Source organism: Patagioenas fasciata, chromosome 1 (assembly GCF_037038585.1).
Source record: "Patagioenas fasciata isolate bPatFas1 chromosome 1, bPatFas1.hap1, whole genome shotgun sequence".
Classification (NCBI taxonomy): domain Eukaryota; kingdom Metazoa; phylum Chordata; class Aves; order Columbiformes; family Columbidae; genus Patagioenas; species Patagioenas fasciata.
This window is the reverse complement of record NC_092520.1, coordinates 93,964,446-93,987,192: the sequence shown is the minus strand read 5'-3', so window position 1 is coordinate 93,987,192 and position 22,747 is coordinate 93,964,446. Positions and strand designations below refer to the sequence as shown.

The window sequence follows — 22,747 nt, the reverse complement described above, 5'->3', positions numbered from 1 at the left end:
TGCTCTTGCCTATGACTGTGATTAAGGGAAAGAAATGCAACGACCAGCAAAGCGAAGAGAGATTCTGCCTGTTGTAAATGTATAACCACTTATAGCTATAGGTATTTAGTGGGTTTTATATAGATTTTTGCCTTAGATATTATCAGGAAAAAAACAGAAATGATTGAACTGTGTTGCTAGTAGTGCTTTTCTTTACAAAACATACACCTTCAAAGATGGGGTATCAAGTATCCATACCTCTATGAGACTGAGGAAGAATAAATAAATAAAGGCAAAAACCTAAATTTGCCCCTATTTTCACCTTTCTGACTTACTGATGGTGTATTGTTATAGCTCAGCCTGTGGAGTTAGACTGGCTGTGTTGTCCCTGCTGAAATAAGTCATATGATGAAATTTCAGCCATGTTTTTTAATGCACCTTCTAGGATTCTTTTGCAGTTGTATCATGTTAGAGACTGATGGTATTTTACACATGTCGCTATAAACTTAATCTTGTAAAACAGATTCCCCCTTCAAGTGGTATTTATATGAATGCAGATGTAAACATGTCATAAAAAAGAAAAGACCCAAAGTTGTACTGTTTCAAGTGAAAAGATTGTATACCAAAGAAAAAACAGAGCTGTGGTTGCCGAATTTCTGTAAAGGTGGTAGGGTACATCTCTCTCCATCTTGGGTGTAAAGGGAAGGATAGTAACAACACAGATGATGTGTTTGTGATGTTGAAGCTGAGAAGTAGTGAAAGAGAAACTTTGTGAATGGAGTCACAGGAATGATTAGATTAGAAAGGGAAGCTATCTTGGATTTTGGTCTTTTGCATTGCACTGTGTTGAATGCCATAAGCTTGGAGGCTTCAGCGCAAATACAGACTGTAGGCATATGAAGTAGCAGAAGAGCTAAATTGTCTGTGTATCCACATAATTTCATCTTTATTGTAAGCATTAATAGAAGTCTTTTGCCACTTTGAGATCAACAGGGAGCTATAGTAGAAAAGGTAAATGCTGTTTTGTGACGTTGAAAGGTATAAAGCATGTGGAGTAAAATATGCAAGCACATATGAGTAAAAAGCTGGCACAATTGTGTGTATGTTTTTGTTACTGCTCCTACAGATTGGATGGCTGAAATAAGGCAGGTAAAAGAAACACAGAATCTCAAATGTTCTTACAGTTTGTGGGCATGGAAGTGATGTCCTTGAAGGAAGCAATGTTGAATGAAGAAACTCATTTCAGCAGTAGTAAAATGGAATTGTCTTTCTCCTGGAGATACACAGGTACACTTTGCTGTTACCTAAAGCATTCTGAAGTGGACAGGGCATCTTAAAAATATTTTGAGCATATTGTAGAATGCTGTCAGCTTGATTTTATGGTCTTTAAAATAGCCACTGCTTGTGATTGGAGCTGGAGAATGGGCTAAAAGGTGAGTAACAAATTATATTAGTCTACTTTTTTTATGGCAAAAGTTCAGATATCAGTAAGTACAATCAAAGACCCTTTCAGAAAGCTGTAATATTAAATATTTATAACATTGCTGCAGGCAGCATTTCTGTAAAGTAAAAAATTGGCCTGAATTGGAAGGGCTCATACTGCCTGCAATACAGGTCGTGTGCCTGAAGCTTTTCTGAGAGTAGGAGGAGGGAAAATGTATGTATGTTTTAGTTCCATATTGTAGATCTCTTTCTGGTACTCCTGTTGTTCATTGGAACGCCTTTGTGCTCAGTGGTCTATAAACATTAAAAATGGTTGTAAACACTAGTAGGTTTGGTCATTCTTAGTGGGCCTTAAGCTGCTGTAAGTTAAATCAGGTAAAGTTAGACTGAAAAAATACCTTAATGAAGAGAATAGATCATAACTGTAGAAAAAGTAAACTTTCCATCTCTGACAAAAATTAAATGTGAGAATGAAGGTAATGGTGAGACATTTTAAGTAGTGCCCAAGTCGTCTTCCTCTTCTCCCCTGCTCCAGGTTTCTGTCCCAGGAGAGGGTAACAAACCAATGCCTTGGCTATACCTGCAGCAATTTTTTTTTTTTTTTAATAAGAGTGATAGGAAACTATAAGATCTTTGCCCTAATATAATGTTTCTCTTAATTACATTCATGTGAAAGCACTCGCCTACAGGTACAATGAGAAACTCGCCTCTAAAGCTCTTTTGATAAAGGCTTTTTGAATATTTGATCTCTTTAGCAGGCAATTTCTGTGGACCTCAGTTTCATTTGTGGGTGTGAATGGTGAAGTATTTCTAACTTACAACAGAATACTTCATAAATACTTTTGTGTATGGATATTTTGTTCCATAATGTATCTTTTCAAGTGGCACTTGAATCTGAATGGCTAAAATGTTTAGTGCAAAGTCCTGCTTGCTGCTGCACTGTTAGATTTCCAGTCAGCTCTAAAACCAAGGTGAATGGAGTTTTTTGTCTCTCTCCCTCTGTTAATGAATTGAATGGTATTCTGAGATGAAAGTTTTGGAAGCATTTAGTCTATTTCTGTCAGTTTCCTTAGAGAGAGATTGCCAAAGTGAATTTTGTTGGTATGATGTGCAGTTTATGTACCAACTTAATTCTCAGCCTCCTGCTAAAAGCAGCTGATAGATTAATCCAGTCTGGAAATCATTATTATATGGAGTGTAATCAAATGGTAGATGTTTCACTGAATTGGATGGATTTTGTCTCTAGAGCTCATAAGACTGCTATTGTGAAGACTGCCTTTTTGCAGTTGTGGCAATTTAGTCCTGCTACTGCTGTTACTCAGTATAAATGCAACTTAGAAAAAAACATCATTTCAGTGACAGTTCTTTTTCTTTTAATCCAAATTATTACTGCATTGTATTAGAAAGAATGCCCAGCAAACTTTAATGTCATGGCAAGATATGCTTGCCTTGGATATATACATCCTTCAGGAGCTTGTCTTAAAAGAGCTTAGAAGTAGAATTCAAGACTGTTTTATGAACATATTTTGTTTTTTCATGTGAGCATATGCAGGAGAAATATAAAATTGTAGACACTGTCTAGATATCTCTCCAGCATTCATGTACCAGTAAAACATTAACTTGTCTTTTACTGTCATAGTTTTAGACTATGTGAATGGAAAGGCGGCATTTACTGGAAATGTTACAGCTGTTGAACTGTTATAGTAAGGGAAGTTCTGTGGAACAGAGATCCTGAGCCAACAATTTAATCTGTAAAACACTATGTTTCTAGTCTTGCTTTGAAGTAGTAAGGTCACAATAAACTCATTATTTGGGGATGCTTTGTTATCTATTTCCTATAAATGATGGATGATTCTAAGGTCACTGAAAACTTAGCCAGGTCAAGTTGCAGATTACATGACAGACCAGAACTGAAAACTGAAAGTTAACTGCAGTTGAATAACAGAGATCCTATATTAGTTCACTTTTTCTTCCCTTAATTATTAACAAACTGGTAAGGGATCGCAAGTCATTTTTTACTTAAGTGTACAAATAAGGGTATGTTGACCTTGTAACATAAAAAGCAGTCATTTGCAAAAAAAAAAAAAAAGGAAGATGGCTTGATGGGAAAAGGATAATACAGTTTTGGCTTCCTCTAATGACTGTAGTTAAATACTACCAATGCGGTAAATGGTACAGTAATATTACCTTAATGTCAAAATGGAATTTGACAGTACAGGGGAAACAAAATGGAACATGTAGCAGAGACTGAGAAATGGAATCAGTTTATGCTGATACCATGTTGTCAGACCTCAGCAGCTGTGTAAGATGATTTGTTTTGATATTTCTAACAGACTTTAGTAAGACTGTCATCCATTATCTAAGTATGTTTTTCTAATAACAGTGTCTGTTCTACTGCCTTAAAGAACACACTTCACTTAAGAATTGAAGTGAAGGTTGGTTTGTGTCATAGCACAGATTAAAACGGCAGCATGGATACACGCAGTGGTGTCTTAAAAGGTGAGAAAAAGCCCTGCTCAGGACTTGAGACGAGGGCAGAACTCTGAATGTTGGGAGTGAACTCAGCTCAGCATTGATGGAGACTAGAGCTTCTTGCAAGGAAGAAGTGGAGGCATAGTGTACAATAAATTGACCATGAATAATGATGAAGCTGGAGCATAAATGATTTTAGGATATCTTGTGAGAGAAGTGAAAGACCTTTAAAATGTCTGTATTCTAGCTCTGTATGTTGGGGAGTGAAGAGGTGGAAATGATGAATGAGTGAAATATAAAAGCTGAATTTTTTCATGTGTCACACCAGGGTTTACAATTTTGACTAGTATGTATAATTCTGTAAATTATAGGGTGCTGTCTCCTGTAGATTAAATTAATAGATTCACTTTTTACTTTGTAAATGGAGATTTAAAAAAAAATTCCTCCGTTCTTATATGTTCATTCATTTGGAATCCTAATTTGCTAGACTTGCAATTTATAACACTATTACTTTCTTTGACAGTACATTGTACTAAGAGGAAGATCTGACACACACTTTAAGTGGCTCTTACAACTGTATGACCTTATGTACACCACCAACAGTAGTGTAGATAAGGCCAAGAATCTTGGATTCTGCCTTTACCTTGTCTCTGGGGAAACTACGACAGTTTTGATTAGAGATAAGATTCCTGAAGCATAATAGTTCTGAAGCATTGTGGGGCTAAATAGTTAGTTCTTGAGTCAATTAAAAAATGCTGGCATAACAAGACAAGTACTGGCAAACTCTCCAAGCATACACAATTTATACAAACAAAAAGGTCAAGCAAAGAGATTATTCCAATTCTCTGAATAAAATAAACTATACTGAAAAAGCAGTTTTTGCTAGTGGAATAACAGTGTTGGAACAGATGTGTCTACATTGTACATCACATGAAGATGCTTATGAAAATTACTAACCTAGGTCTTCCTGAACATAAATGTAAAAGAAGTATCAAAGTAGTAAGGGATACATCCAAACCCCACTAGACAGGAATCAGCAGTAGGTCAGTTATATTAAAATCTATTCAAGCACACCAAGCTGTATAAATAAGATTTGAATATTGCGGTGAAGACAAAAACAAAGGTAGCACAAAATGCACGTTTTAATTTGTCATTAAATTAAATCATAGTTTTTAATCAAGGCTTTTTCTTTATTGACAAAAAGGCACTTTTCTGATTAGAGGGGGGAAATCTGATAATAACAGAATGACAGGACCCCAGAAAATACCACAATTGTTGTTTAGAACTTGTCTTGACAGAGGTTTATACTGGAATCTCTCTTGAAATGGATGAGGTCAGTTTGGTGTACAGCATTTATATCAGAATAGATATGCACCACGGAGCTAATAAGCAATGGTCTTTGCATTTTAAATCATTCCTTACTTGAATTCTTACAAATGTTGTTTGAAAGTCTTTGGGTTATTTCAGGGCTGTACAGTATATTATTTTGCCCCATAATCAATCCTATTTTCATTTTATCAGGACTGCAATGTAAAAAAAAAGTTAGTAACTAAGTACAGTACTCCCAATGTTCTTAATCCATGTTACTTAAACTCTCTCAACATTATCATCTTTTGTTTGTCTTCAGGGTTTTATTTAAAAGTCTCTCAAAACACAAAAGGATTTCCTCTTAGTTTCTGGTTGCATTGACTCATTCTTCTTGTTAAGATAGTTAAAAATAGTGTTCTTATGATCTTTGATGTATTTCTTTTTTCAGTCAGATGTTTGTCCATACATTTGTTACAGTTGCTTTTTTATCTCTTGACTTTTATATTGTCTTTGTCAAGGCTGACCACTGTTCCTTATTAGGCTGAACTGATTTCTTCTTCATCTTCCTCAGAGTCGGCATCGTCATTGTAGAAATGAATTGTAGCTTGTACCGGAAAACTTGCCAGAACCTTCTCTCCAATGTTATTAAGAAACTTTTGGGATTTGGACTTGGGCAAATAAAGTCTAATAAGAAAATATTTTTAAGAGAAAAAGTAAAATTATGCAACACTTTCACAGCTAAGCTAGATTGAGTATTAAAACCTATTTTTATCTTTCAACAGAGAAAAATACTGGGGTTTCTTGTCTTCTGAAATAAAAGTTGCTAACTAAAAAGTATGGTTGATTTTAAGTTACCTCAGTTGCTTTGGGCGTATTAGGTGTTGGATTTATCTAAGTTCCCATCCTGATAAAATGTTGTCAGGGTAATGATGGGTGCTTGAGATACTTTGGTTTGCTTTGTTTTTTAGCACAGTTCAGAGTCAAAGTGTCACGTGCAACTGGGGGAAGTTTGAGGAATGTTCTGGGATTCTGGAATTAAAGCACCAGGTTAAGATTGGGATGGGTTGCCTGTTGCACAGATGTCGATCTTAATGTGATTTTTGTGTTTCCAGGTAGTGAAGGAGGTGTATGCTTAGAGAGATTTATTTCAAAATTCATATTGTTTTGTTTTGAAATAATAATAATAAACTCTTAATTTATATTACAGGTTTTCACCAGCTTTCCCACTAAATCAAAACTTATGTGGTCTGTGTATATATGTATTTCTTTTTGATTTTGTGTGCATATGTATATTTCTTCCTCTTGGTTCCTCTTTGGCCAGTTTTCAATTAAGTTTGACAGTGATAAAGGTCACACAGGATTTAAGCTACAACAACTGCTATAAAAACAAGTGTTTGTAAAGAAGAGGGATGTTTAATGAATTTTCCACCTCTAAACAAAAGTCCAAATCAGGAGATTTTATGTCATTGAGCCTTAAAGAATCCAAATGTTGGTGAAAACCCTTATAAATCCCCCCAGCATAGGAAAAGCTTTACCTGGAGTTCAACTTTTATTCAGGAGCGAATTTAGGCAGCCTTAGGACACAGATCTGTAACAAATCACGTTCCATCAGCAGCTACTCATATGAATTATTTGGGCTTTGAGGGTTTTTATCATATTAATGAATGTAAATAAGAATTAGATGAGGAGAAGAACATAGTTTCTTTTAGTATTACTTTTTTTCTGATTTCATTATTAGCATATTGTTTCAGGTTCTGTTTAGCCTGGGCATATTTTCTTGTGGAGAGAGAAAGATCTAGAGAGTCTGGTGAATAGTTAAACTGCATTAATAAAAAGAGATACTCTAGAGGCAAACTGGTACTTGTCCTGAGAAGAAATATGTCTTATCTTGGAAGGTATCACTTTTCCTGTATCAAGTGATAGGATTTAACTCACCTCACAGGATGTTGAAACCCCAGGGCTCCTTTCGATCTAAAATTTGTTATTTGACCATCCAGTTCTGACTGTAAAGAGACATATTTATTATTTAGAATATACTAAAAGCTAAGATTTCACTTTTTCCTTCTAGTTGCACATTTAACAAAGAATTTTAGCTTGTACAGTTTATGAGCCATAAAGCCATGAAGTATTGTACATTTTGCTTAAGTTCGTATACAATATCTATAGAGACTGATAAGCTAATAACATCACCAAACAGAAGTTCAGTGAGTGGAAGAAAAAAGGATTTTCAATCAGTTTAAAAGATTGAGAGGCTAGGGTTTTATAAAATACCTCTTTAACTACACTAACCAGTAGTTTGGAATTGGAATGTTCAAGCTGGCAAGCTTAATTGTAATGAAAGATCATACAAGCACGTTGAGAGTGCAAACAGTAAAATCAAGAGACAACTGGCATCTTATATTTCTTTGCGAACAGTGGTAGAAAAGAGCATTTTGATATAACAAAGTAGGTAGCAAAAATATATTTCAAATATCAAAATTAATTTAGCACAGAATAAATTCCTTCAAATTAAGTTCACAATAAAAAATAATTTGCAAATGTTAACATTACTAAATCCCTTCAAGAGTATAAACCTGGAATGTAAACCTGAAAGCATATCCCGAAGTCACTGAGCTGTATAACTTCATCCTGCAGGCATGTATTCTCTACCATATCTTAAAAAAGACGACTTTTTTTTCCTCCTCTTGCTATAAACTTGGTGGTGCACGAAATAGGAAGATGTATCTTTGCTATACTAGAATGTCTAGTGAACAGAAGCTAGAAACCATTCACTCTGCTACAAACAGGCATTACTTTTGCCACTGTCAGAAGAATTGATCTATAATTCTGAGGAAACAGGCTTCAGCATGGATATTTTGGTGAGCCCCAAAAAAGCCCTTGGGCTACAGACTGAGCAAGAGGTCCTGTAGAATTCTCTCTCTACCTTTTACATTGACCTATTTTTCTCGTACCCAAATATAGCCAAAATGATTTGTCTTCAGGGTCTTAGGGTTTTGTTGAGGGTTTTTTTTTTTGTCTTTAATCAGGAGAGTCATTTTCTTTGTTTACACAGTACCTAGTACTACAGACTCCTAATGTGGCTGAACATGATAGATGTGATCATAATATCTGTGTTAAATGCCATATGTCATTTTGCTCCTTTCATATTTACATTAAAATAGTATTTTTTATCTTTATTGACCTGTATTTTCTGCTGTCTTATTTTTAGAATACATTTTTTTAAAATAATTATGTATGTAATTGTATATCTTGATTAAACACATTATATGCTTTTTCTTTACAGACTATAATACGGCATTTCTGAAAAGCAATTCTGATGAAAGCAAATTAATTGCAAAACCTCCCTCAGATGTTTGTATACAGCAGAAAATGTTCAATGTTTGTTTGTATTCTGCTGTAGATATGGCAACAGTAACTTCAAATTACTTGTAATGGCTTTTATTTGGGCATAAATAGGGATGAATTTAGGGGTGATAGGGAGGAAAAGCATACAAAGAAAAACATATTATGTATAGGTAACTATAGGGTGTATTGCAACACATGTTCTTGGCAATTGAGGTAAAATTATTAAATTTTTTTACTTTTATTTTTTAGTGCTCTACTCTGTGTCTTTCGATTTCCCAGGTTAGATTCTTATATGTATATTCCTGGCATTTTTACCATTACACAGAGGATATTGAAACTTACATTTGCTCCACTCTCTAGTGTTTGGAGTGTCTACCGATCTGTAAAGCACTGGCATTTGCATGTATACACTGCAGAAAATAAAAGCAGCCAGCATGCAACTAAGTAGCAAAAACATCATTGAAGGCTTTCTGCTGGAAGCCTCAGTAGTTTTGCTGAAGAAGATACCTCTTGCCTTCCAGAGCTGTGGGGTGTGAGCACATCTTCCAGCTCTGCACCACACAAAGTATACAAGCATCTTTCCTCAGTTGTTGTGACCCTGTTAAAAAGCACATGAAAGGGGTCCTAAAGTTCTCCTTCAGCCTTCATTAAGTCCCAAGCTACAGAGGTATCTTGGATGCTGAAGCAGTGTGAGTGGGCTATAAGGGATGGCTGAGAAGGATCTGAGAAGCTTCTGGCAAGAAGGAGAAATGTTAAAAAAATCAAACTCAACTGTTTCAGTTATAGTTGGCTTGAAAAAATGCCAAGCTGTTAGCATGAATGTGGAAAACTTCATATGTGGTTGGTTTTTCTCACACAAGTGGGCATAAGCCCAAGTGTGAATGAAATCTTCTGAATTGGTTGAAAAAAAAAAATCCTACAAAAGCACAACCTCAGTGATAAATCACATCAGCACTGTAAGCGTGAGAATAAGACTCCTCTCATCCTTAGCACATTTACAGGTGCTTCTGGCAGAGCTTGGAACACCACTGGAGAGGATGTTCTTCCCAGGGCACCTGCCAGGTGGAGCGTGGCAGTCCCTCAGATCTGTACAGTTACAACTTCCACCTTCAGCAGACAAAAAATACAAGGTAAAAAGGTGTTGCAGTAGAAATTGTGAGTCTTTAAAGACTTGCACTAAGGAGAGGAGTTCTCTTAATCTGTTGAGCCTTTGGTAAAAGAGTTGAAGATGTAACTGTGGGTCCAATGCTGCAAAAACTAACACAGGTGCTTAAAACTAAGTGTGAGCAGCACCATTTCAATACATTCTTTGAAGTTCACAGTGTTGGGATCAATGTTGAGCGTGCTTCAATATCTCTTCATTTTTGTTCTTTGAGCCTAAGTAATCTTCCTACTTGAGTAGGTAAAACTAGTAATCATGATGCCTTTCAAAGGCACTTGGCAGTAAGAGCTACTTTAAAATCCAATTTTCTGTTGATTTCTTAGCTAGTTTATCTATAGCAACATCCCTCCCAAAACTGTCCACCTAAAAGTATATGGGATTTGGGTGTTGTGGGTTTATTTTATTTTATTTGAAAGTAATTTTCACTCAAAGTCCTCCTATGTAAAAAGTATCACATACAGACTGGGCCTGGAAATTTCAAACTGAGGTTATTACTATTTTCATAATTAGGCAAGTAAACACTACTGTTAAAATAAGAGTTGTTTTGAATAAACAGTGCTTTTGGCAGCTCTTTAAGAACTTATAATGATTCTATATCTGATACAAAACCAGAGATACTCTTAACCATTATAATGTACAGAACACTGTAATTTCAACCATATTTTCTAACACTAGAGAAAAGCTTGAAAGAACAAATGAATAGATGACCATGTGTCACTTCCTGTGTTCAAATAGCTTCAATTTCTGCACCTGTTTTCTGTAAGGATTACTTTCTCCTTTATTTACTCTCACCATTTGTTGATTCTCTGTCATTTCACCATCTCTTGCTGTGAGCATCCAGGGCCTCCATAAAGCAGGGCTGCTGAAAGATTAAATGGAACAACATTCCCACAGTTAATTCCTTGTGGTAATATGTGTACAGTACAGCTCCATTTGTTAGATTCTTCTGGTATCTTTTGAAATACAATTTTTTTTTTTCCAACACATTCTGATTTGGTAATTCTGATTTCTATGGCAATATTAGTCTGCCTTCTGTCTACAATCTGATTAAAAAAAATAGGCAATCACTTGCACATTTTTAACTAGGGTGTAATTTCCCTTTAGGATTGCACAACTCAAAGTGACTACGTTGAACTCCAAATGATGATGTAATTAATACTGATTTTTTTTTTTCTTTTTAATACAGCACTGCTACAAAATAAAAAGTAACCCTCCCCCTCTGAGAGTATATCTAAATACAGATTCCATGTCATCACTGAGTGGCTGGTTATTTATTGAGTAAGCAACTCCAGCATTAAACTGACATGGGCAATTTGATCTAATTAGTGTATGCAGCGCTGCATGCTACATCTGCCTTTTGTCTGATGTGGGGGGGGGACTCCAATTACAGATGCTCTTTTTAACAGTACCCTGTTTCCCCAAAAATAAGACCTACCCTGAAAATAAACCCTAGCATTTTTCAGGATTTTTGAGTACCCTCAAATATAAGCCCTTCTACAAAAATAACCCCTAGTTACAGTTCATTTTAAAAAAAGTCCATTTAGATAGTGTCTAGGCAACTACACATGTTAAAAAAAAAAAAAAAAAAGACACCTTTGTAGCAAAAATTAATATAAGACTGTCTTATTTTTGGGAAACGGGGCACTTTCCATCTCTGCTGCTGTGACACAGGTCCGTACAGTTCAGGAAATGGAAAAGTGCTTTCAGATAGGAAAGCTAAATAAACTTAAAAAATAATAAATCAGTTATCGCAACCTTAGTTTTCATTTACTTCCATTTACAAGTAAGTTCTGAAATAATTGGCTGAAAAGGATAATACATTGGCAAAATAAATTAAAGCACCTGTTCCAAGTGAAACGCTTTCAGAAACATCTTTTGCCCTTTTACTTCTGAAGTCGGAAATTTTTCTCCGTTGTTTATGCAATGCTGAAATGGTTGCATTGAAATGATAACTGAGCCGGAGCTTTGAAAGGAAGGCTGCCGAAAGGAGCCCCCCGCGCCCGCCTCACTTACCTCTGCGGGCGCTCCCTCTGCCGGGGCGGCCGCCGCTGCCGCCGGGAGCGCTGGACGGTGGGAACCGCTGGGGCCCGGAGCGAGAGAGCCGGAGCTGCGGCCTCCATGGCGTTTGGGGGTCTCAAGGCTGTGGCGGGCTGGGCGCTTACAGGCGCCTTTCAGCCCCTCCTTTATCTCAGCTCCCAAAGAATACTTACGGAAAACAAACACGGCCTCAGGTGAAAGGAGAGGACCGTCCTTAATGAGATTTCTTTTGACTACAGTTCAAAGATAGGGCTCCCAGGCTGGCAGGCTGTCCTGGGGTCAGTGCTACTAGGGAAACAGAGGCTTTTTTTGTTAAGTTTAGTTAGCAAATCACATGGAAAATAACCCATACCCTTTATCTTTCTGTCATTGTTTCACATACTCTGTATTTGCTTTAAATTATATCAATCCTCTTTTTGCATGTTTTGGGAAAACTCATCCACATCCTGCCCTAAAAAAGTGCAATAGAGACTCAAATGGAATTTTTTTTTTTTTTTTTTAAATTACTGGAGTGTTTTCTATGTCCTAACTTTAAAAAAGATACCAAAAATCAGTGAAGATGGGAGGATTTAAAAGATAGGCCTAGTGACCTCCTCAAGACTTTAGGGATGTTCCTTTAACTTGATTGCTATTTGATGGATGGAGAAGAAAGCTTACAGCAAGAAAGATTACTTTGTCTATTAAAGAATAAGGGTTATGACTGCCATTGCTTTGAGGAATCTTTTAATTCAAAGTATGCAATATATGCTATAAGCCTACAAAGACTCAATAGAAATTGACTCCTTCCAAGCTCTCTTCTCACTATTTGCATTTGTAGCGTGCATTCCTCATAGCCTGTTACACTGTAAAAGAACAATTTATTACCCGAGGGGTGACATTATCTGATTTTCATTGTTGCAGTTCATTGCTACATTTCATTTTGTTTCCTTCATTTCCCAGCTGCTGCAGAGCTGCATGAGAATTATAATAACTGAAAGCTGAATTATCTTTTCATCAGTACTGTTTACACCTTGACATGAAATGGAACGGTTTCAGCTCCCTCATATAGTTGCTTTCTCTCTCTTCCCAGAGAGAGAAAAATGGTTCAGTTTATTGAACACAGAGTGTCCATTGATTATTTAGGATGAATGAGGTCCCTTCTAGCTGAATTAGCTGAAGAAATGATCCAAACAGTCAGTTTGAGCGGACACTGAAAATCCTTTGTGGGAGTCAGATCCCTCCAAGGTAAACCTTGTGGCCCTTTTCCAAGTTCTGATCCAGCCTCAGGTAGCAAGTGTCCTGTCAGTAAGAAGGGGCTGCATTCCCAAATAAAGACCACCAGATACATTCCCTTGAGAGACGTCCCTTTCCCTTTGAAAATGTTCTGTATTAAAAGACATTGTATACCTTTGCACAGGTGGGGTTTTGTGCATTAGGCTGATTTTGCTTAAAATTAAATGTTTCTTCCAACAGGGTGGAGCTAAGCACAGGTTTGCCTACATAGATGCATTGATGATTGTGTTAGCAACTTGGGGCTTCCAGGGCTGGCAAAAGTAATAGTGTAACAGCGTTTCTGAGGTTTTTGAAGTAGTTTTCAGCAACAGTTTCCAGATTTAAATTTGTTGAGGTCCAATTCTTGTATTAATTTTTCCTGTTCTTTAGAACATCCTTCCTTCCTGTGACGAATAGACATGGTTTAAACTGAAAGGCCAAAGCCATTAAATGCTGTTTTGGGAAGCACTGACAATATGCAATACAGGATCCACAGTCTAAATCTACTCTCTCACATGTTTAAATGCGGTGTAATATTTGTAAATTTGTAACTAAGTAAATAATACTTTATCTCAGAGAAGAAAATATGTGCACAGTCTCAAGAAAACATAGTCTAACAACTTTGAAACATTTATGTATCAAAATCAATGCAATTATTAGAATGAAGAATATAGTTAATAATATTAAAATAGCAAAGTATATGTTAAATAGCAGCATGGGTCCTGAGAAAAAATGGCAAACTTCTTAAGTAATCTAAATTGTAATTAGATACCTTGCTGAATTACAGTTTTAAACACACATGTATAATTTCATCAGCTTAGTTTTATTTAGACCTAATTTAATTTGATAGTTGAAGGGGAAGTATGCATTACACAATAGCTGTATATGGTTCTGGTCTTGCAATCAGATCTGTATGTGAGGATAATTGGTTTGTAAGTCTGGACAGAATTTGCCAACATGGATATTAGTGCAGGACCAAAGCCTAAAGTACTGAAGTAGAGTTCTCCCAAAGATGAAAAGTTGCCATCAAATACATCTGTTGATAAAGCCTTGCAAGACGAAATGTATTACAAAATTATTAAAAAACAAATTTTTGTTAGGAAGCAATAATGTAATCTAACATAATAACGCTGTAGAAAAGATGTACGTTAGTATTACATTATTGTACTAATTAATTGAAGCACACGACTTTAACTGGTATTTTAATGGAAATCTGTAGCTATATTCAGGTTGCAGATCTGTGGAAAATTATTTATCCCAGTAAAATAATGGCAGCTGTAACAATGTATGATCTCTAGTTTCTAAAAAACAAAACCACAGAAAAACAACAAAAAAACAACAACAACCCCCCCAAAAAGTAAAGGCAGCAGTTAGTCCAGTCATAGCTGTCTAATTTAAAGAACTATATTTCTTTTTAGAATACGCTTAATTTTTATGCAATGTGCTATATTTGGTGAAGAACACTTCACAGAATCAGAAAACACTGAATCTGTTAGAGATGCTCATCCACTTTTCCCAGAAACCAGGAGTATTTTTCGGACTTGTGATACTACCTGAAAATAACTTTGACAGACTTGACTCTGACTTTTACAGAGAGATAAGCCATAAGCTAATTATTCTGTGTTAATTGGAAGAGGTTTTTTATCTTTGTTGGAAATCTGGTTTACTCAGTTTTCTCATGAAAGCACTTGTGCATCTGCAAGAATAAAGAGTGCTCAGTATAAATTGGTATAGTAAATGAAACAGGATAGCTCTGCAGCATTTATAGTTTTGAATAATATCTGGTATTAAACAACATGACATAAGCATTTGTAGCCTCTAACAGTGTGCAAAGCTCCTCAAATGGATGGAAAAGCTTTTAGAGTGAGGAGGAAACCAAGCCATTCACAAAGCACAGCAAGGCCAGTCTCATAATGTTGCTTTAAAGTCGAAAAGAGACACCCATCTCTGCTGAGGTTACATGGTAGAGTTGGCTACCAGTTCTGAGCGGCCTCTTTTGGGACCCTTCCCACGTGGACCATCCAAAGAGCTAAGGGAGAGAGATCTACCCGCCCTAGACTGAAGCTGCCCTTTTTCTCCCATTGCAGGGTGAATAGGATTCTCCAAGCTTGTGGGCAGAAAATCAAAATTTAACATATTCACTTTCTTCAGGGTTTTTCAAATTCTCTTTAAACAATTTCATGTCTCTGTGCGTGTGTGTTCATCATCTCACTACATGTTTCTGTGATCTTTTCTCTATGATAAATACCCAAGGGTTCTGCGAAGTCTGAGGGCTAATATTACTCACTGTTCCTTTCCAAGACTTCCTTCCATCCTCCTCTAAAGAGGAACTGACTGACATAGCTATTTCAGAATACCTATTTTAGTAAATTTCCTGGTGCATACAAGGCCTTGGCTTCACAATAATAAGGAAGAATGTTTCCCAGCCTAAAATTGTTAATCTTTTACTCAGAGCTTGTCATGATTAGGTGTAAGCTACACTATAATAGAAACCAGAAAACCTACAGCAAATTTATAGCCTCGAATTATTCCAATTGAGAATGTGCCAAGATATGTAGAAACTTGTCTTAAAATGGTGAATATTTTTGCCTGTATATTGTTCTGCTTTATATTCTGTTGCATCATGAAGTTTTGATTCAGTTTTCTCTTTATAAACATTTCCAGGGTAAGGGAACCTTAAAAACAAAAAGGCTCATAATATAGTTGATGGCATTTGATGCCAATACAGGATTAAGCAAAGTGTGTTCTTCATTGTGCAAAGGTTATATAAACAGTTGTGTTTGTGGTGTGCTCTGAAGGTCAGCAATACATGCACTGTTGAACTATCACAGAGAAAGTGAATTCCAAAGCTGAGAGCTTTCTTTAGAGGTTGCATGCTTTGCCTGTTTTCTTTCTTTTGATGTGCCTGTGTAAGTATTTTGACTTCCTGCATAAGATAAAAGTCACATAAAGGAACAGTGTATAATGCCAAGTTAGGACCACTGGAGGTTTTGTTCCTCTCTGTCTAGAATATGCACAGGCTATAACAGAAGCACAAGGCTGGTATTTCTTAAGCTTGAGATGGAGAATTATTTAAATTATTTGGCCCTCCAAAGAAGATTGTCACCTGTTTGTGCCACGGATTGTAGAAATCAAAATTATGCCAGTGATTCCTACCATTTTGGATAAGCTTCTGCTGTGTGTCCAGATTTGAAGAAGTAAAAATGTCTGTCATAGTACTGTTGGTGTTTTTTTCATATTGATACCTGCTCCAAAATGTGCAAGGCCAATTTGTTCCTTGTTTATCTATAGTGCCAGCATATTGTTGCTGGGGTTCCATTTAGGAAATTGTTCTTTTAGAACAGCTATTTTAGTAAATTTCCAAACACACATAAGTCCTTGAGTTCACAATAATATAAAAGAATGTGGCTTCATGCCCTGTTCAGGAAATTATTGTCGTGTATCAGTCAGCTGCAACTTCAATGTTCATATTGGCTTATTTCTTGTAGCCTTCTTGCATTTTTCTTGTTGCATTTTTGTTCTATTTTCATTCACCCACTGAATATCTGCTAGGATCAGACTTATATATGTGTTCTTTTCACAGAGTTCAATGTTGTGAGTACCTTCCACATAAAGTACAGAAATTATTTAACAACTTTAGTGCACAGAGGTACCAGAGGAGTAAAGGATAACTTGTTACCTCTGTGGTGTCTCTGTAGGAGCAACTTATGTTTACAGCACAGATGGCACATGCAAATCCTATGGTTTTATTCCCCAACAGGCTGCTCTTCACTCCAGCTTCAATGACCAGCCCTGCTGAGCCCTGACTTCATATTTCTTGTTCTGTGAATCCAGCAAATCAACTGAAATCAAATGGATCTGCTCATGCCCGCTTTGCCCTCTTGTGGCTATCCTGGAACCCGTGTGGGACCTGGCAACTGGTTCTATGTTGGAGGGGATACTGCTTCTCCAGGATACCATGGACCCTGAAATAAAGTCAAGCGCCAGTGTGGAGCCATTTCTGAGGGAGATCCTTCCCCGTTGCTGCATGGAAACAAGTGATGAATATTTTGTCTCTCCCTGTTCTGCCTATTTGGTAGTTTTCTGTGACCCACAGCAGCAAGGGCAAATGCAGCTGATGGGACAGCAAACTTGTCCCTACAGTGGGAACATGACCTCAGTTTGCTGTGTTGCACCCATGCCGTAGATGGCGCCGTGTGTGACATAAAGAGCTGAAGGGCAGGTCACTCGTGATCATGACACTGGACTGCTACATTCATTCAAACCATTGTCTACCAGGATGGCGTTGGCTCTGGAAAGCAGAAGCTGCTGGATGCTCTGAGAACTCAGACCATGGTGCCCGGGGTGGGAGGACACAGACCACTCCTCCTCACTGCCCCTCACGGCAGAGCCAGGAGACAGCTAACAGGTCATGAAGAGAGAAGTCCGCAGGTTGGCCCTTTTAGATGATTTTTGGTTACCTCTACACGTCATTTCAACGCGGAATTTTGTATTTTCCGCAGCAGCAGGTGCAGCTTCCACCAGCAGTGAGCGGAGCGCAGGACACCTCCGCAGGCCCCGCCGGCATTTAAAAGGGGCGAGGCGCCGAGCGCGCGAGGCCGCCAGCCAATCAGAGCGGCCGGCCGGTTCGCCCAACCGGCAAGCCCCTTTCTCTTTGGTGCGGTGCGGGGCGGGGTCTCCCCCCCGCGGCCGCCGGGCCGCTGCTGGCCGTCGGGGAGGCCGCTGGGGAGGCTGCTGGGGAGGCTGGGCGGGGGGCGTGGCGCGGCGCGGGGCGGGGCGGGGCGCGCGCGCCATGCTGATCACGCTCTGCTACCTCTACCTATGGGCGCGCTGGGGGCCTCGCTCGGCCGCACTCATCCGCCGCACCGTGCGCCGCCTGCACCGCTCCCGCTGCTCCTTCACCTTCTGTCGCTGCGCCGGGCCCCCGGCGCCCCTGGCTTGTCAGCCGCGCAGGCAGGTGCCGCCCGAGGACCGAGTCTGCCTCAGGATAGGGAACAAAGTCTTTTTCACGGACGAGACGCAGGTACCGCCCCGAGCCCTGAGGGCTGAGGCCTGGCAAGGCGGCCGCGCCCAGCGGGCGGGGAAGCAGCCGTGGCCGGGAGCGGCCTCCCGTGTTACCGTGGCAACGTCCCGCCGCCTTCCGCGCCGGGCGCCGGCGGCGATGCGCGGCCGCCCCATCCCCCCGCGGTGTCCGGTCGCGCCCCCCGCGGCGAGAGGGCAGCGGGGGGAGCGGGGGCCACACGGCGCCTTCCCCGGCGGCGGTCGCGGGCTGAGGGGGCGGAGGCCGGAGGGAACGGGGAGCAGCAGTTGCGGGGCTCGGGGCCGCTCTTTCGCTTTGGGTGCGTGACGGCGTGTGTGCCAGTGGCGGGTCGGGACTCGTGACTAAGAAACAGCTGGTGTAGCGTCCTAGGCCTGTCACAACTCTGCTTGTTAAGGGTAGGGCTTAGGTAAGACCCAGGTAGCTGCCTTGGTAGAAAATCATAGTAGCGTTGTAGTTACCTGTCTTCACTACTACAGATTGTTGGCTTAAGGAATGGGCTGAGGAATGTTTTTTACTGTGTGTAAAGTGCAGCTGGGCAAGTAGAGCTACGGCAATAGGAGCACTTAGGAGAACTTGTTAGTATTTCCATATTATTGGCATACTTTTAGCACCTAAAAGGCTTTAGTCTAAAAATATTGGCCATGTTTGTGCATTCAAGAATTGAGTCAGAGATTTAGAACTTAGCTGAATCTGTCACGGAGTCTGAATCAAGGACTGTGTGCCTCTTCCGACACAAAACGTTATTTCAAGTGAGGAAAATGACAGAAAAAACAAGACCTGTGAAAATCGCTTTTGCGTAAATGGACAGTGAGAGAGGAGAGTGGGGTGAGGATGTGCCTCAAACTTTGCTTGCCATCTCCTGAAGTAAAGCTGAGAGTAAGCTTGCTTCTGACTTTCAGGTTTAGAAGTGGAACTTCTCTGGCATCCCCGCGCCCAGTCCACTGAATTAGTTAATGTTTGATTTATCTAAACTTGTCACTAAATATCAGAATTGTTGTGGATAAGAATATTTTTGATCTCTCCTTTTTGCTGATGTTTATATGCGTGTTTGTGGAAATTATTTAAGTTGTGACATGTTTTACTTAAATGGGTGTTACTGAAATGTATTTGTGAAGGATGTCGTTGGCTAAGTGCTACTCTTCAAGAAACAGAGAAGCTTTTCATCAGTTGAGCGGGTAAAGAGTATGTTTTCAGTGCAGTGAAAATAAGATCACAAATTCTAATGGAATTTGTTTAAAAATAGTCTTTTTGCTATCTAATGAGCAGATTATTTCATACTTAAAAGTGATTATGACAATCTCAGAATCTCTCACAGGAAAACTAAATACTTAATTCACATTTCAATAAAGCTCTTAAAAGCAAAACCAAATAATTGTCCATGTATTTAGAGGAGTTTTGCCTAAATTACCCTGGATTGTTGTTTTATTCATCATATTTCAACTAATTTGTGTTGTTGTTTGCTCCACTTCTGCCGCTTTCTGAAATAGCTTCTTCTGGGTCCTTGCACAAGTATCACATTTTTTTTCTGTCTGCAATGTTACTCATGCAGACTGACAAAGCTTGTCAGTTTGTGTTTTTTGGGAGTTGGGAAGCCCTCTAGGGAACTGTGGCTTGACTTGAAGTTTGGCATAAAGTCAATGCTCTTATTAAAAATGTATTTGTCTCTAAAAAATATGTACTAGTTCCATTTGTCTCTGAGGATTCCTGTGGAACGTGCCTGCCATGCTGCACCTCAGTAATGTGGCATATAAAGGCTCTGGACCTGGCTGCATTAAAGATAGGGGCAGCATCACTCTGGAGCTCTCTGCGTCATCTGTGAAGCAAAAAAAGTAAACTAGCACGCCTTTTTGGCTTCTAGGAAGCTAGCTGATCTACTTTGCATTCCAGATAGGTATAACTGCCTCTGGACTGTGCTCACTGACTTCCTTCAGATAAGATACCAGCAAGTAATAAATCGTAACCTGTCAAGTTTTGGGTTTTTTTGTTTGATCTTTAGTCAAATTGCATGCTTAAGATAATATAAAGCTTCATGAGTTCAGTTCACTTTCCTGTGGAAGGCAGCAATGTTTACTCTTGCAGCTTTTGTGCTCAGTAAGGTGGTTGGATTGGCAAGGCACTCCCATAGACTTAATATTGTGCAGTTTCATTTTAGATGTGATGTCCACATTTAGTGTGCTGTAGGGAAATTCTCTTATGATTCCACATAAAATTACAGATGGTGTGCAAAGCATGTGTTTCTAGTATACTAGTAGGAAAAATATCTGTTTCTGTTTGCCACTTTTAAAATATGTCAGAAAAATTAAGTTCAATGCAATATGCTGGAGGAATGACTACGTGAAAGTTGGAATAATATTGTATGGGAACAGATTATTTAGAATCTTTGAGGTTCTTAAAACTGTCCTTTGTTTTATTGATTCTGGCTATTGAGCTTTATTTGCTCATTTGTGAGGACAAGTGAAGGAACCATTTTTATAATTTAATGAAGGAAAAGTTTGTCCAATAGTCTGCTAAGTGTATAGGCTGCCTTATGGACAAATTTAGTTTGAATGATTTATTTCAACTTTAAACTTAAAGTTACATACTGTATGAGTAATTTCAATGCAAATGCATGAAGACTCAATATATATATAAAAAAAAGAGAGTACCCTCTCCTTTTACTTCAGATAATTTAAAAATGTTTTTAAAATACCTTTTAAAGAATTTGTCCATGAGTTGTACATGTCCACAAAATATAACTGTCATACAAAGGAAATCCTGGAACTTTGTAAATTAGGTCTAAAAATTAGACCTGTGTAATATATCGCTCTTGGGTCACTTGTGGCTCACAGCTTGGTTGGTCTTTTGACAGATGAGCATAGAGGCAGCGTATATGACTTTGCAGTTGGGCTGTATGTTTCCTGGAGGATTGTTACCCAACTAGAATGAATGCCACCTGGACTACTGTCCAGTTAGAGGGGCTGTAGTGACTGGCCAGCCAGACTGGGTATTGTGGCTGCTTTCTCAGTCCCTACTCAGTAGCAGACAGTGCCCGTCAGCCACCACAACTGAAGCAACTGGGCTAGGGGTTTGTGTAGTCAGGGGAGAAGAAGGAGGGAAGGAAGGAAGGAAGGAGGGAGGGAAGGAAAAGGCAGGGGGAAGTGCAGTGTGAATGGGAGAGGAGAGTCAGGTTGAATGAGGGATGTCTCCAGTTACAAATGGCCCACAAGTCACAGTGCCAATGGTCCAGTGGTCTTGTGGCCAACTCACTTGTGCATTCTTCCTGTAAAGCTGAAAGCTGGAGTATGAATGGCTTAAAAGCTTGGGTTGTTGCCATTAGTTTTACTTTTAATGTGTTCCTCCTAAATGGTTCAGGCCTTTTACCCCTTTTTTTTCCTCATGAGGAGTGTGAAATAGTAGATACCCTTCACATAATGCTGAAGGGTCAGATTTGAATTTAGGCTGGGCATGACTTAAACATGAATTATTGAATCAGATGCTTGCTGTATAGACTTATCTTTATTTTCTGTCTCTTCCAGTTTCTTGATGACTTAAACAGATGGAGTCTGCTTCTTGTTTCTCCTTTTATATATCCTGATAAGTTACTTAAAGCAGAACATATAGCTTTTGTGACAGAAAGCATTTCAGCTCAGACAGATAACTTGCAGAAAGCACCTGGCTCTTCAAAAGAGGTAAGTAGTTCCCTTTTTTCTTGCATAGAAAGTAGTACAGCTAGTTCATTTGGCAGGTATAAACCTAAAACACTTGACAGAAAAAAAAATCAATGGTGGCTAGATTTTGTATTTTTACAATGTTAATTAGAATAAAAAAGGTAATATTGTCTTTAAATTGAATCACTGTTAATACTCTAATTCTCTATTATGCTTCAAGTAGACCTATAAACATTTTACTGGGATTCTTTTTAGTTGCATGATTCTCTGGCTGTGGATGGGAACTGTAGAATTCCATTGTGACTTTGATTAAGGCATGTCTGGTTGGATATGCTGAACAGGAAAAAAAAATGCTGGAGAGCTGTCATACTAAGTCAGATGAGAAGTCCATTTAGCTCAGTATCCTGTTTCTGACACCAACTGAAACATATGCCTCAGTAAGAATATACAAACTAAGCATGTATTAAGATTTCTGAAATGTTCTTCAAGTTTTCAACCAAGTGGTTGTGAAAAGTTGTAATTAAAATAGAAGTCTCTCTTGGAAGCTTCCTTTCAGTGTGATTTATAAGTACAAGTTGAAGTTTTATACATTTGGTTAATTTTGTTAGTCTGCAGAAGTAAGACCAAAACAGAGCTTTTAACCTCTCCGCTTTTCTATAAAATGCAGTGGGGAAGTAGCAATATTTCTTCGTTAGAATGTTATAAATTGTGTTTGCCTTTTAATGCATAATACTTACAAAATGTTTTTGAGGCATCCAAAGATATAAATTGAACTACGACTGAAATCCTTATGTCAAGCATACTTAAAAAATGTTCCTGTCCTACACACTTAGGAATCCAAAAAATGTCTTCTCCACTACTGTATTGAAAGTGTGGATTTAGATGATGTGGATTTAGATGATGTTCTAAAACTTGAGTTACTGAATACATAGCATCTCTAAACAAATTATGCATAAAAATAGTATCCAGACCCTATCAAAACTGACTATAAACTTGAGATAATGTCTCTCTCTCTCCCCCCTAAATTTTGTTGGTTTTATAACTTTTTCCTCACATGAGGAA

At 38.5% G+C, this 22,747-nt stretch overlaps 2 protein-coding genes across 4 annotated transcripts in view; one reads left to right on the top strand and one right to left on the bottom strand.

Moving 5' to 3' along the window:
* Positions 1-5,034: 5,034 nt before the first annotated feature.
* On the bottom strand, positions 5,035-13,640 carry RIPPLY3 (ripply transcriptional repressor 3). The gene is made up of 4 exons (XM_065851033.2): positions 11,723-13,640; positions 10,502-10,571; positions 7,138-7,205; positions 5,035-5,886 (listed from the first exon to the last, which is right to left on the bottom strand). Exons 1-4 carry the CDS (start codon positions 11,827-11,829, stop codon positions 5,739-5,741), a joined length of 393 nt encoding a protein of 130 aa, XP_065707105.2. The 5' UTR covers positions 11,830-13,640; the 3' UTR covers positions 5,035-5,738.
* A 3,121-nt stretch (positions 13,641-16,761) lies between these two features.
* Positions 16,762-22,747, top strand: part of HLCS (holocarboxylase synthetase) — a 120,397-nt gene continuing 114,411 nt past the window's right edge. For 2 of the 3 annotated variants that reach the window (XM_065862283.2, XM_071810966.1), the window contains exons 1-2: positions 17,755-18,020; positions 21,554-21,706. In XM_065862283.2, the coding sequence (XP_065718355.1) occupies positions 17,790-18,020; positions 21,554-21,706 (384 nt within the window). In that variant the 5' untranslated portion in view covers positions 17,755-17,789. Of the gene's footprint in view, positions 17,429-17,754; positions 18,021-21,553; positions 21,707-22,747 lie in introns of those variants that run through there. The other variant, XM_071810961.1, reaches the window with a different exon arrangement.

What these genes read in the sequence shown, in the direction of transcription:
- RIPPLY3 (XM_065851033.2), bottom strand. Translation starts at nt 11,829, where the DNA reads ATGGAGGCCGCAGCTCCGGCTCTCTCGCTCCGGGCCCCAGCGGTTCCC. An exon ending in CAGAGGGAGCGCCCGCAGAG is followed by an intron (nt 10,572 to 11,722) that starts GTAAGTGAGGCG and finishes TTAATCTTTCAG; the next exon opens with CAGCCCTGCTTTATGGAGGC. An exon ending in TGACAGAGAATCAACAAATG is followed by an intron (nt 7,206 to 10,501) that starts GTGAGAGTAAAT and finishes GTCTCTTTACAG; the next exon opens with TCAGAACTGGATGGTCAAAT.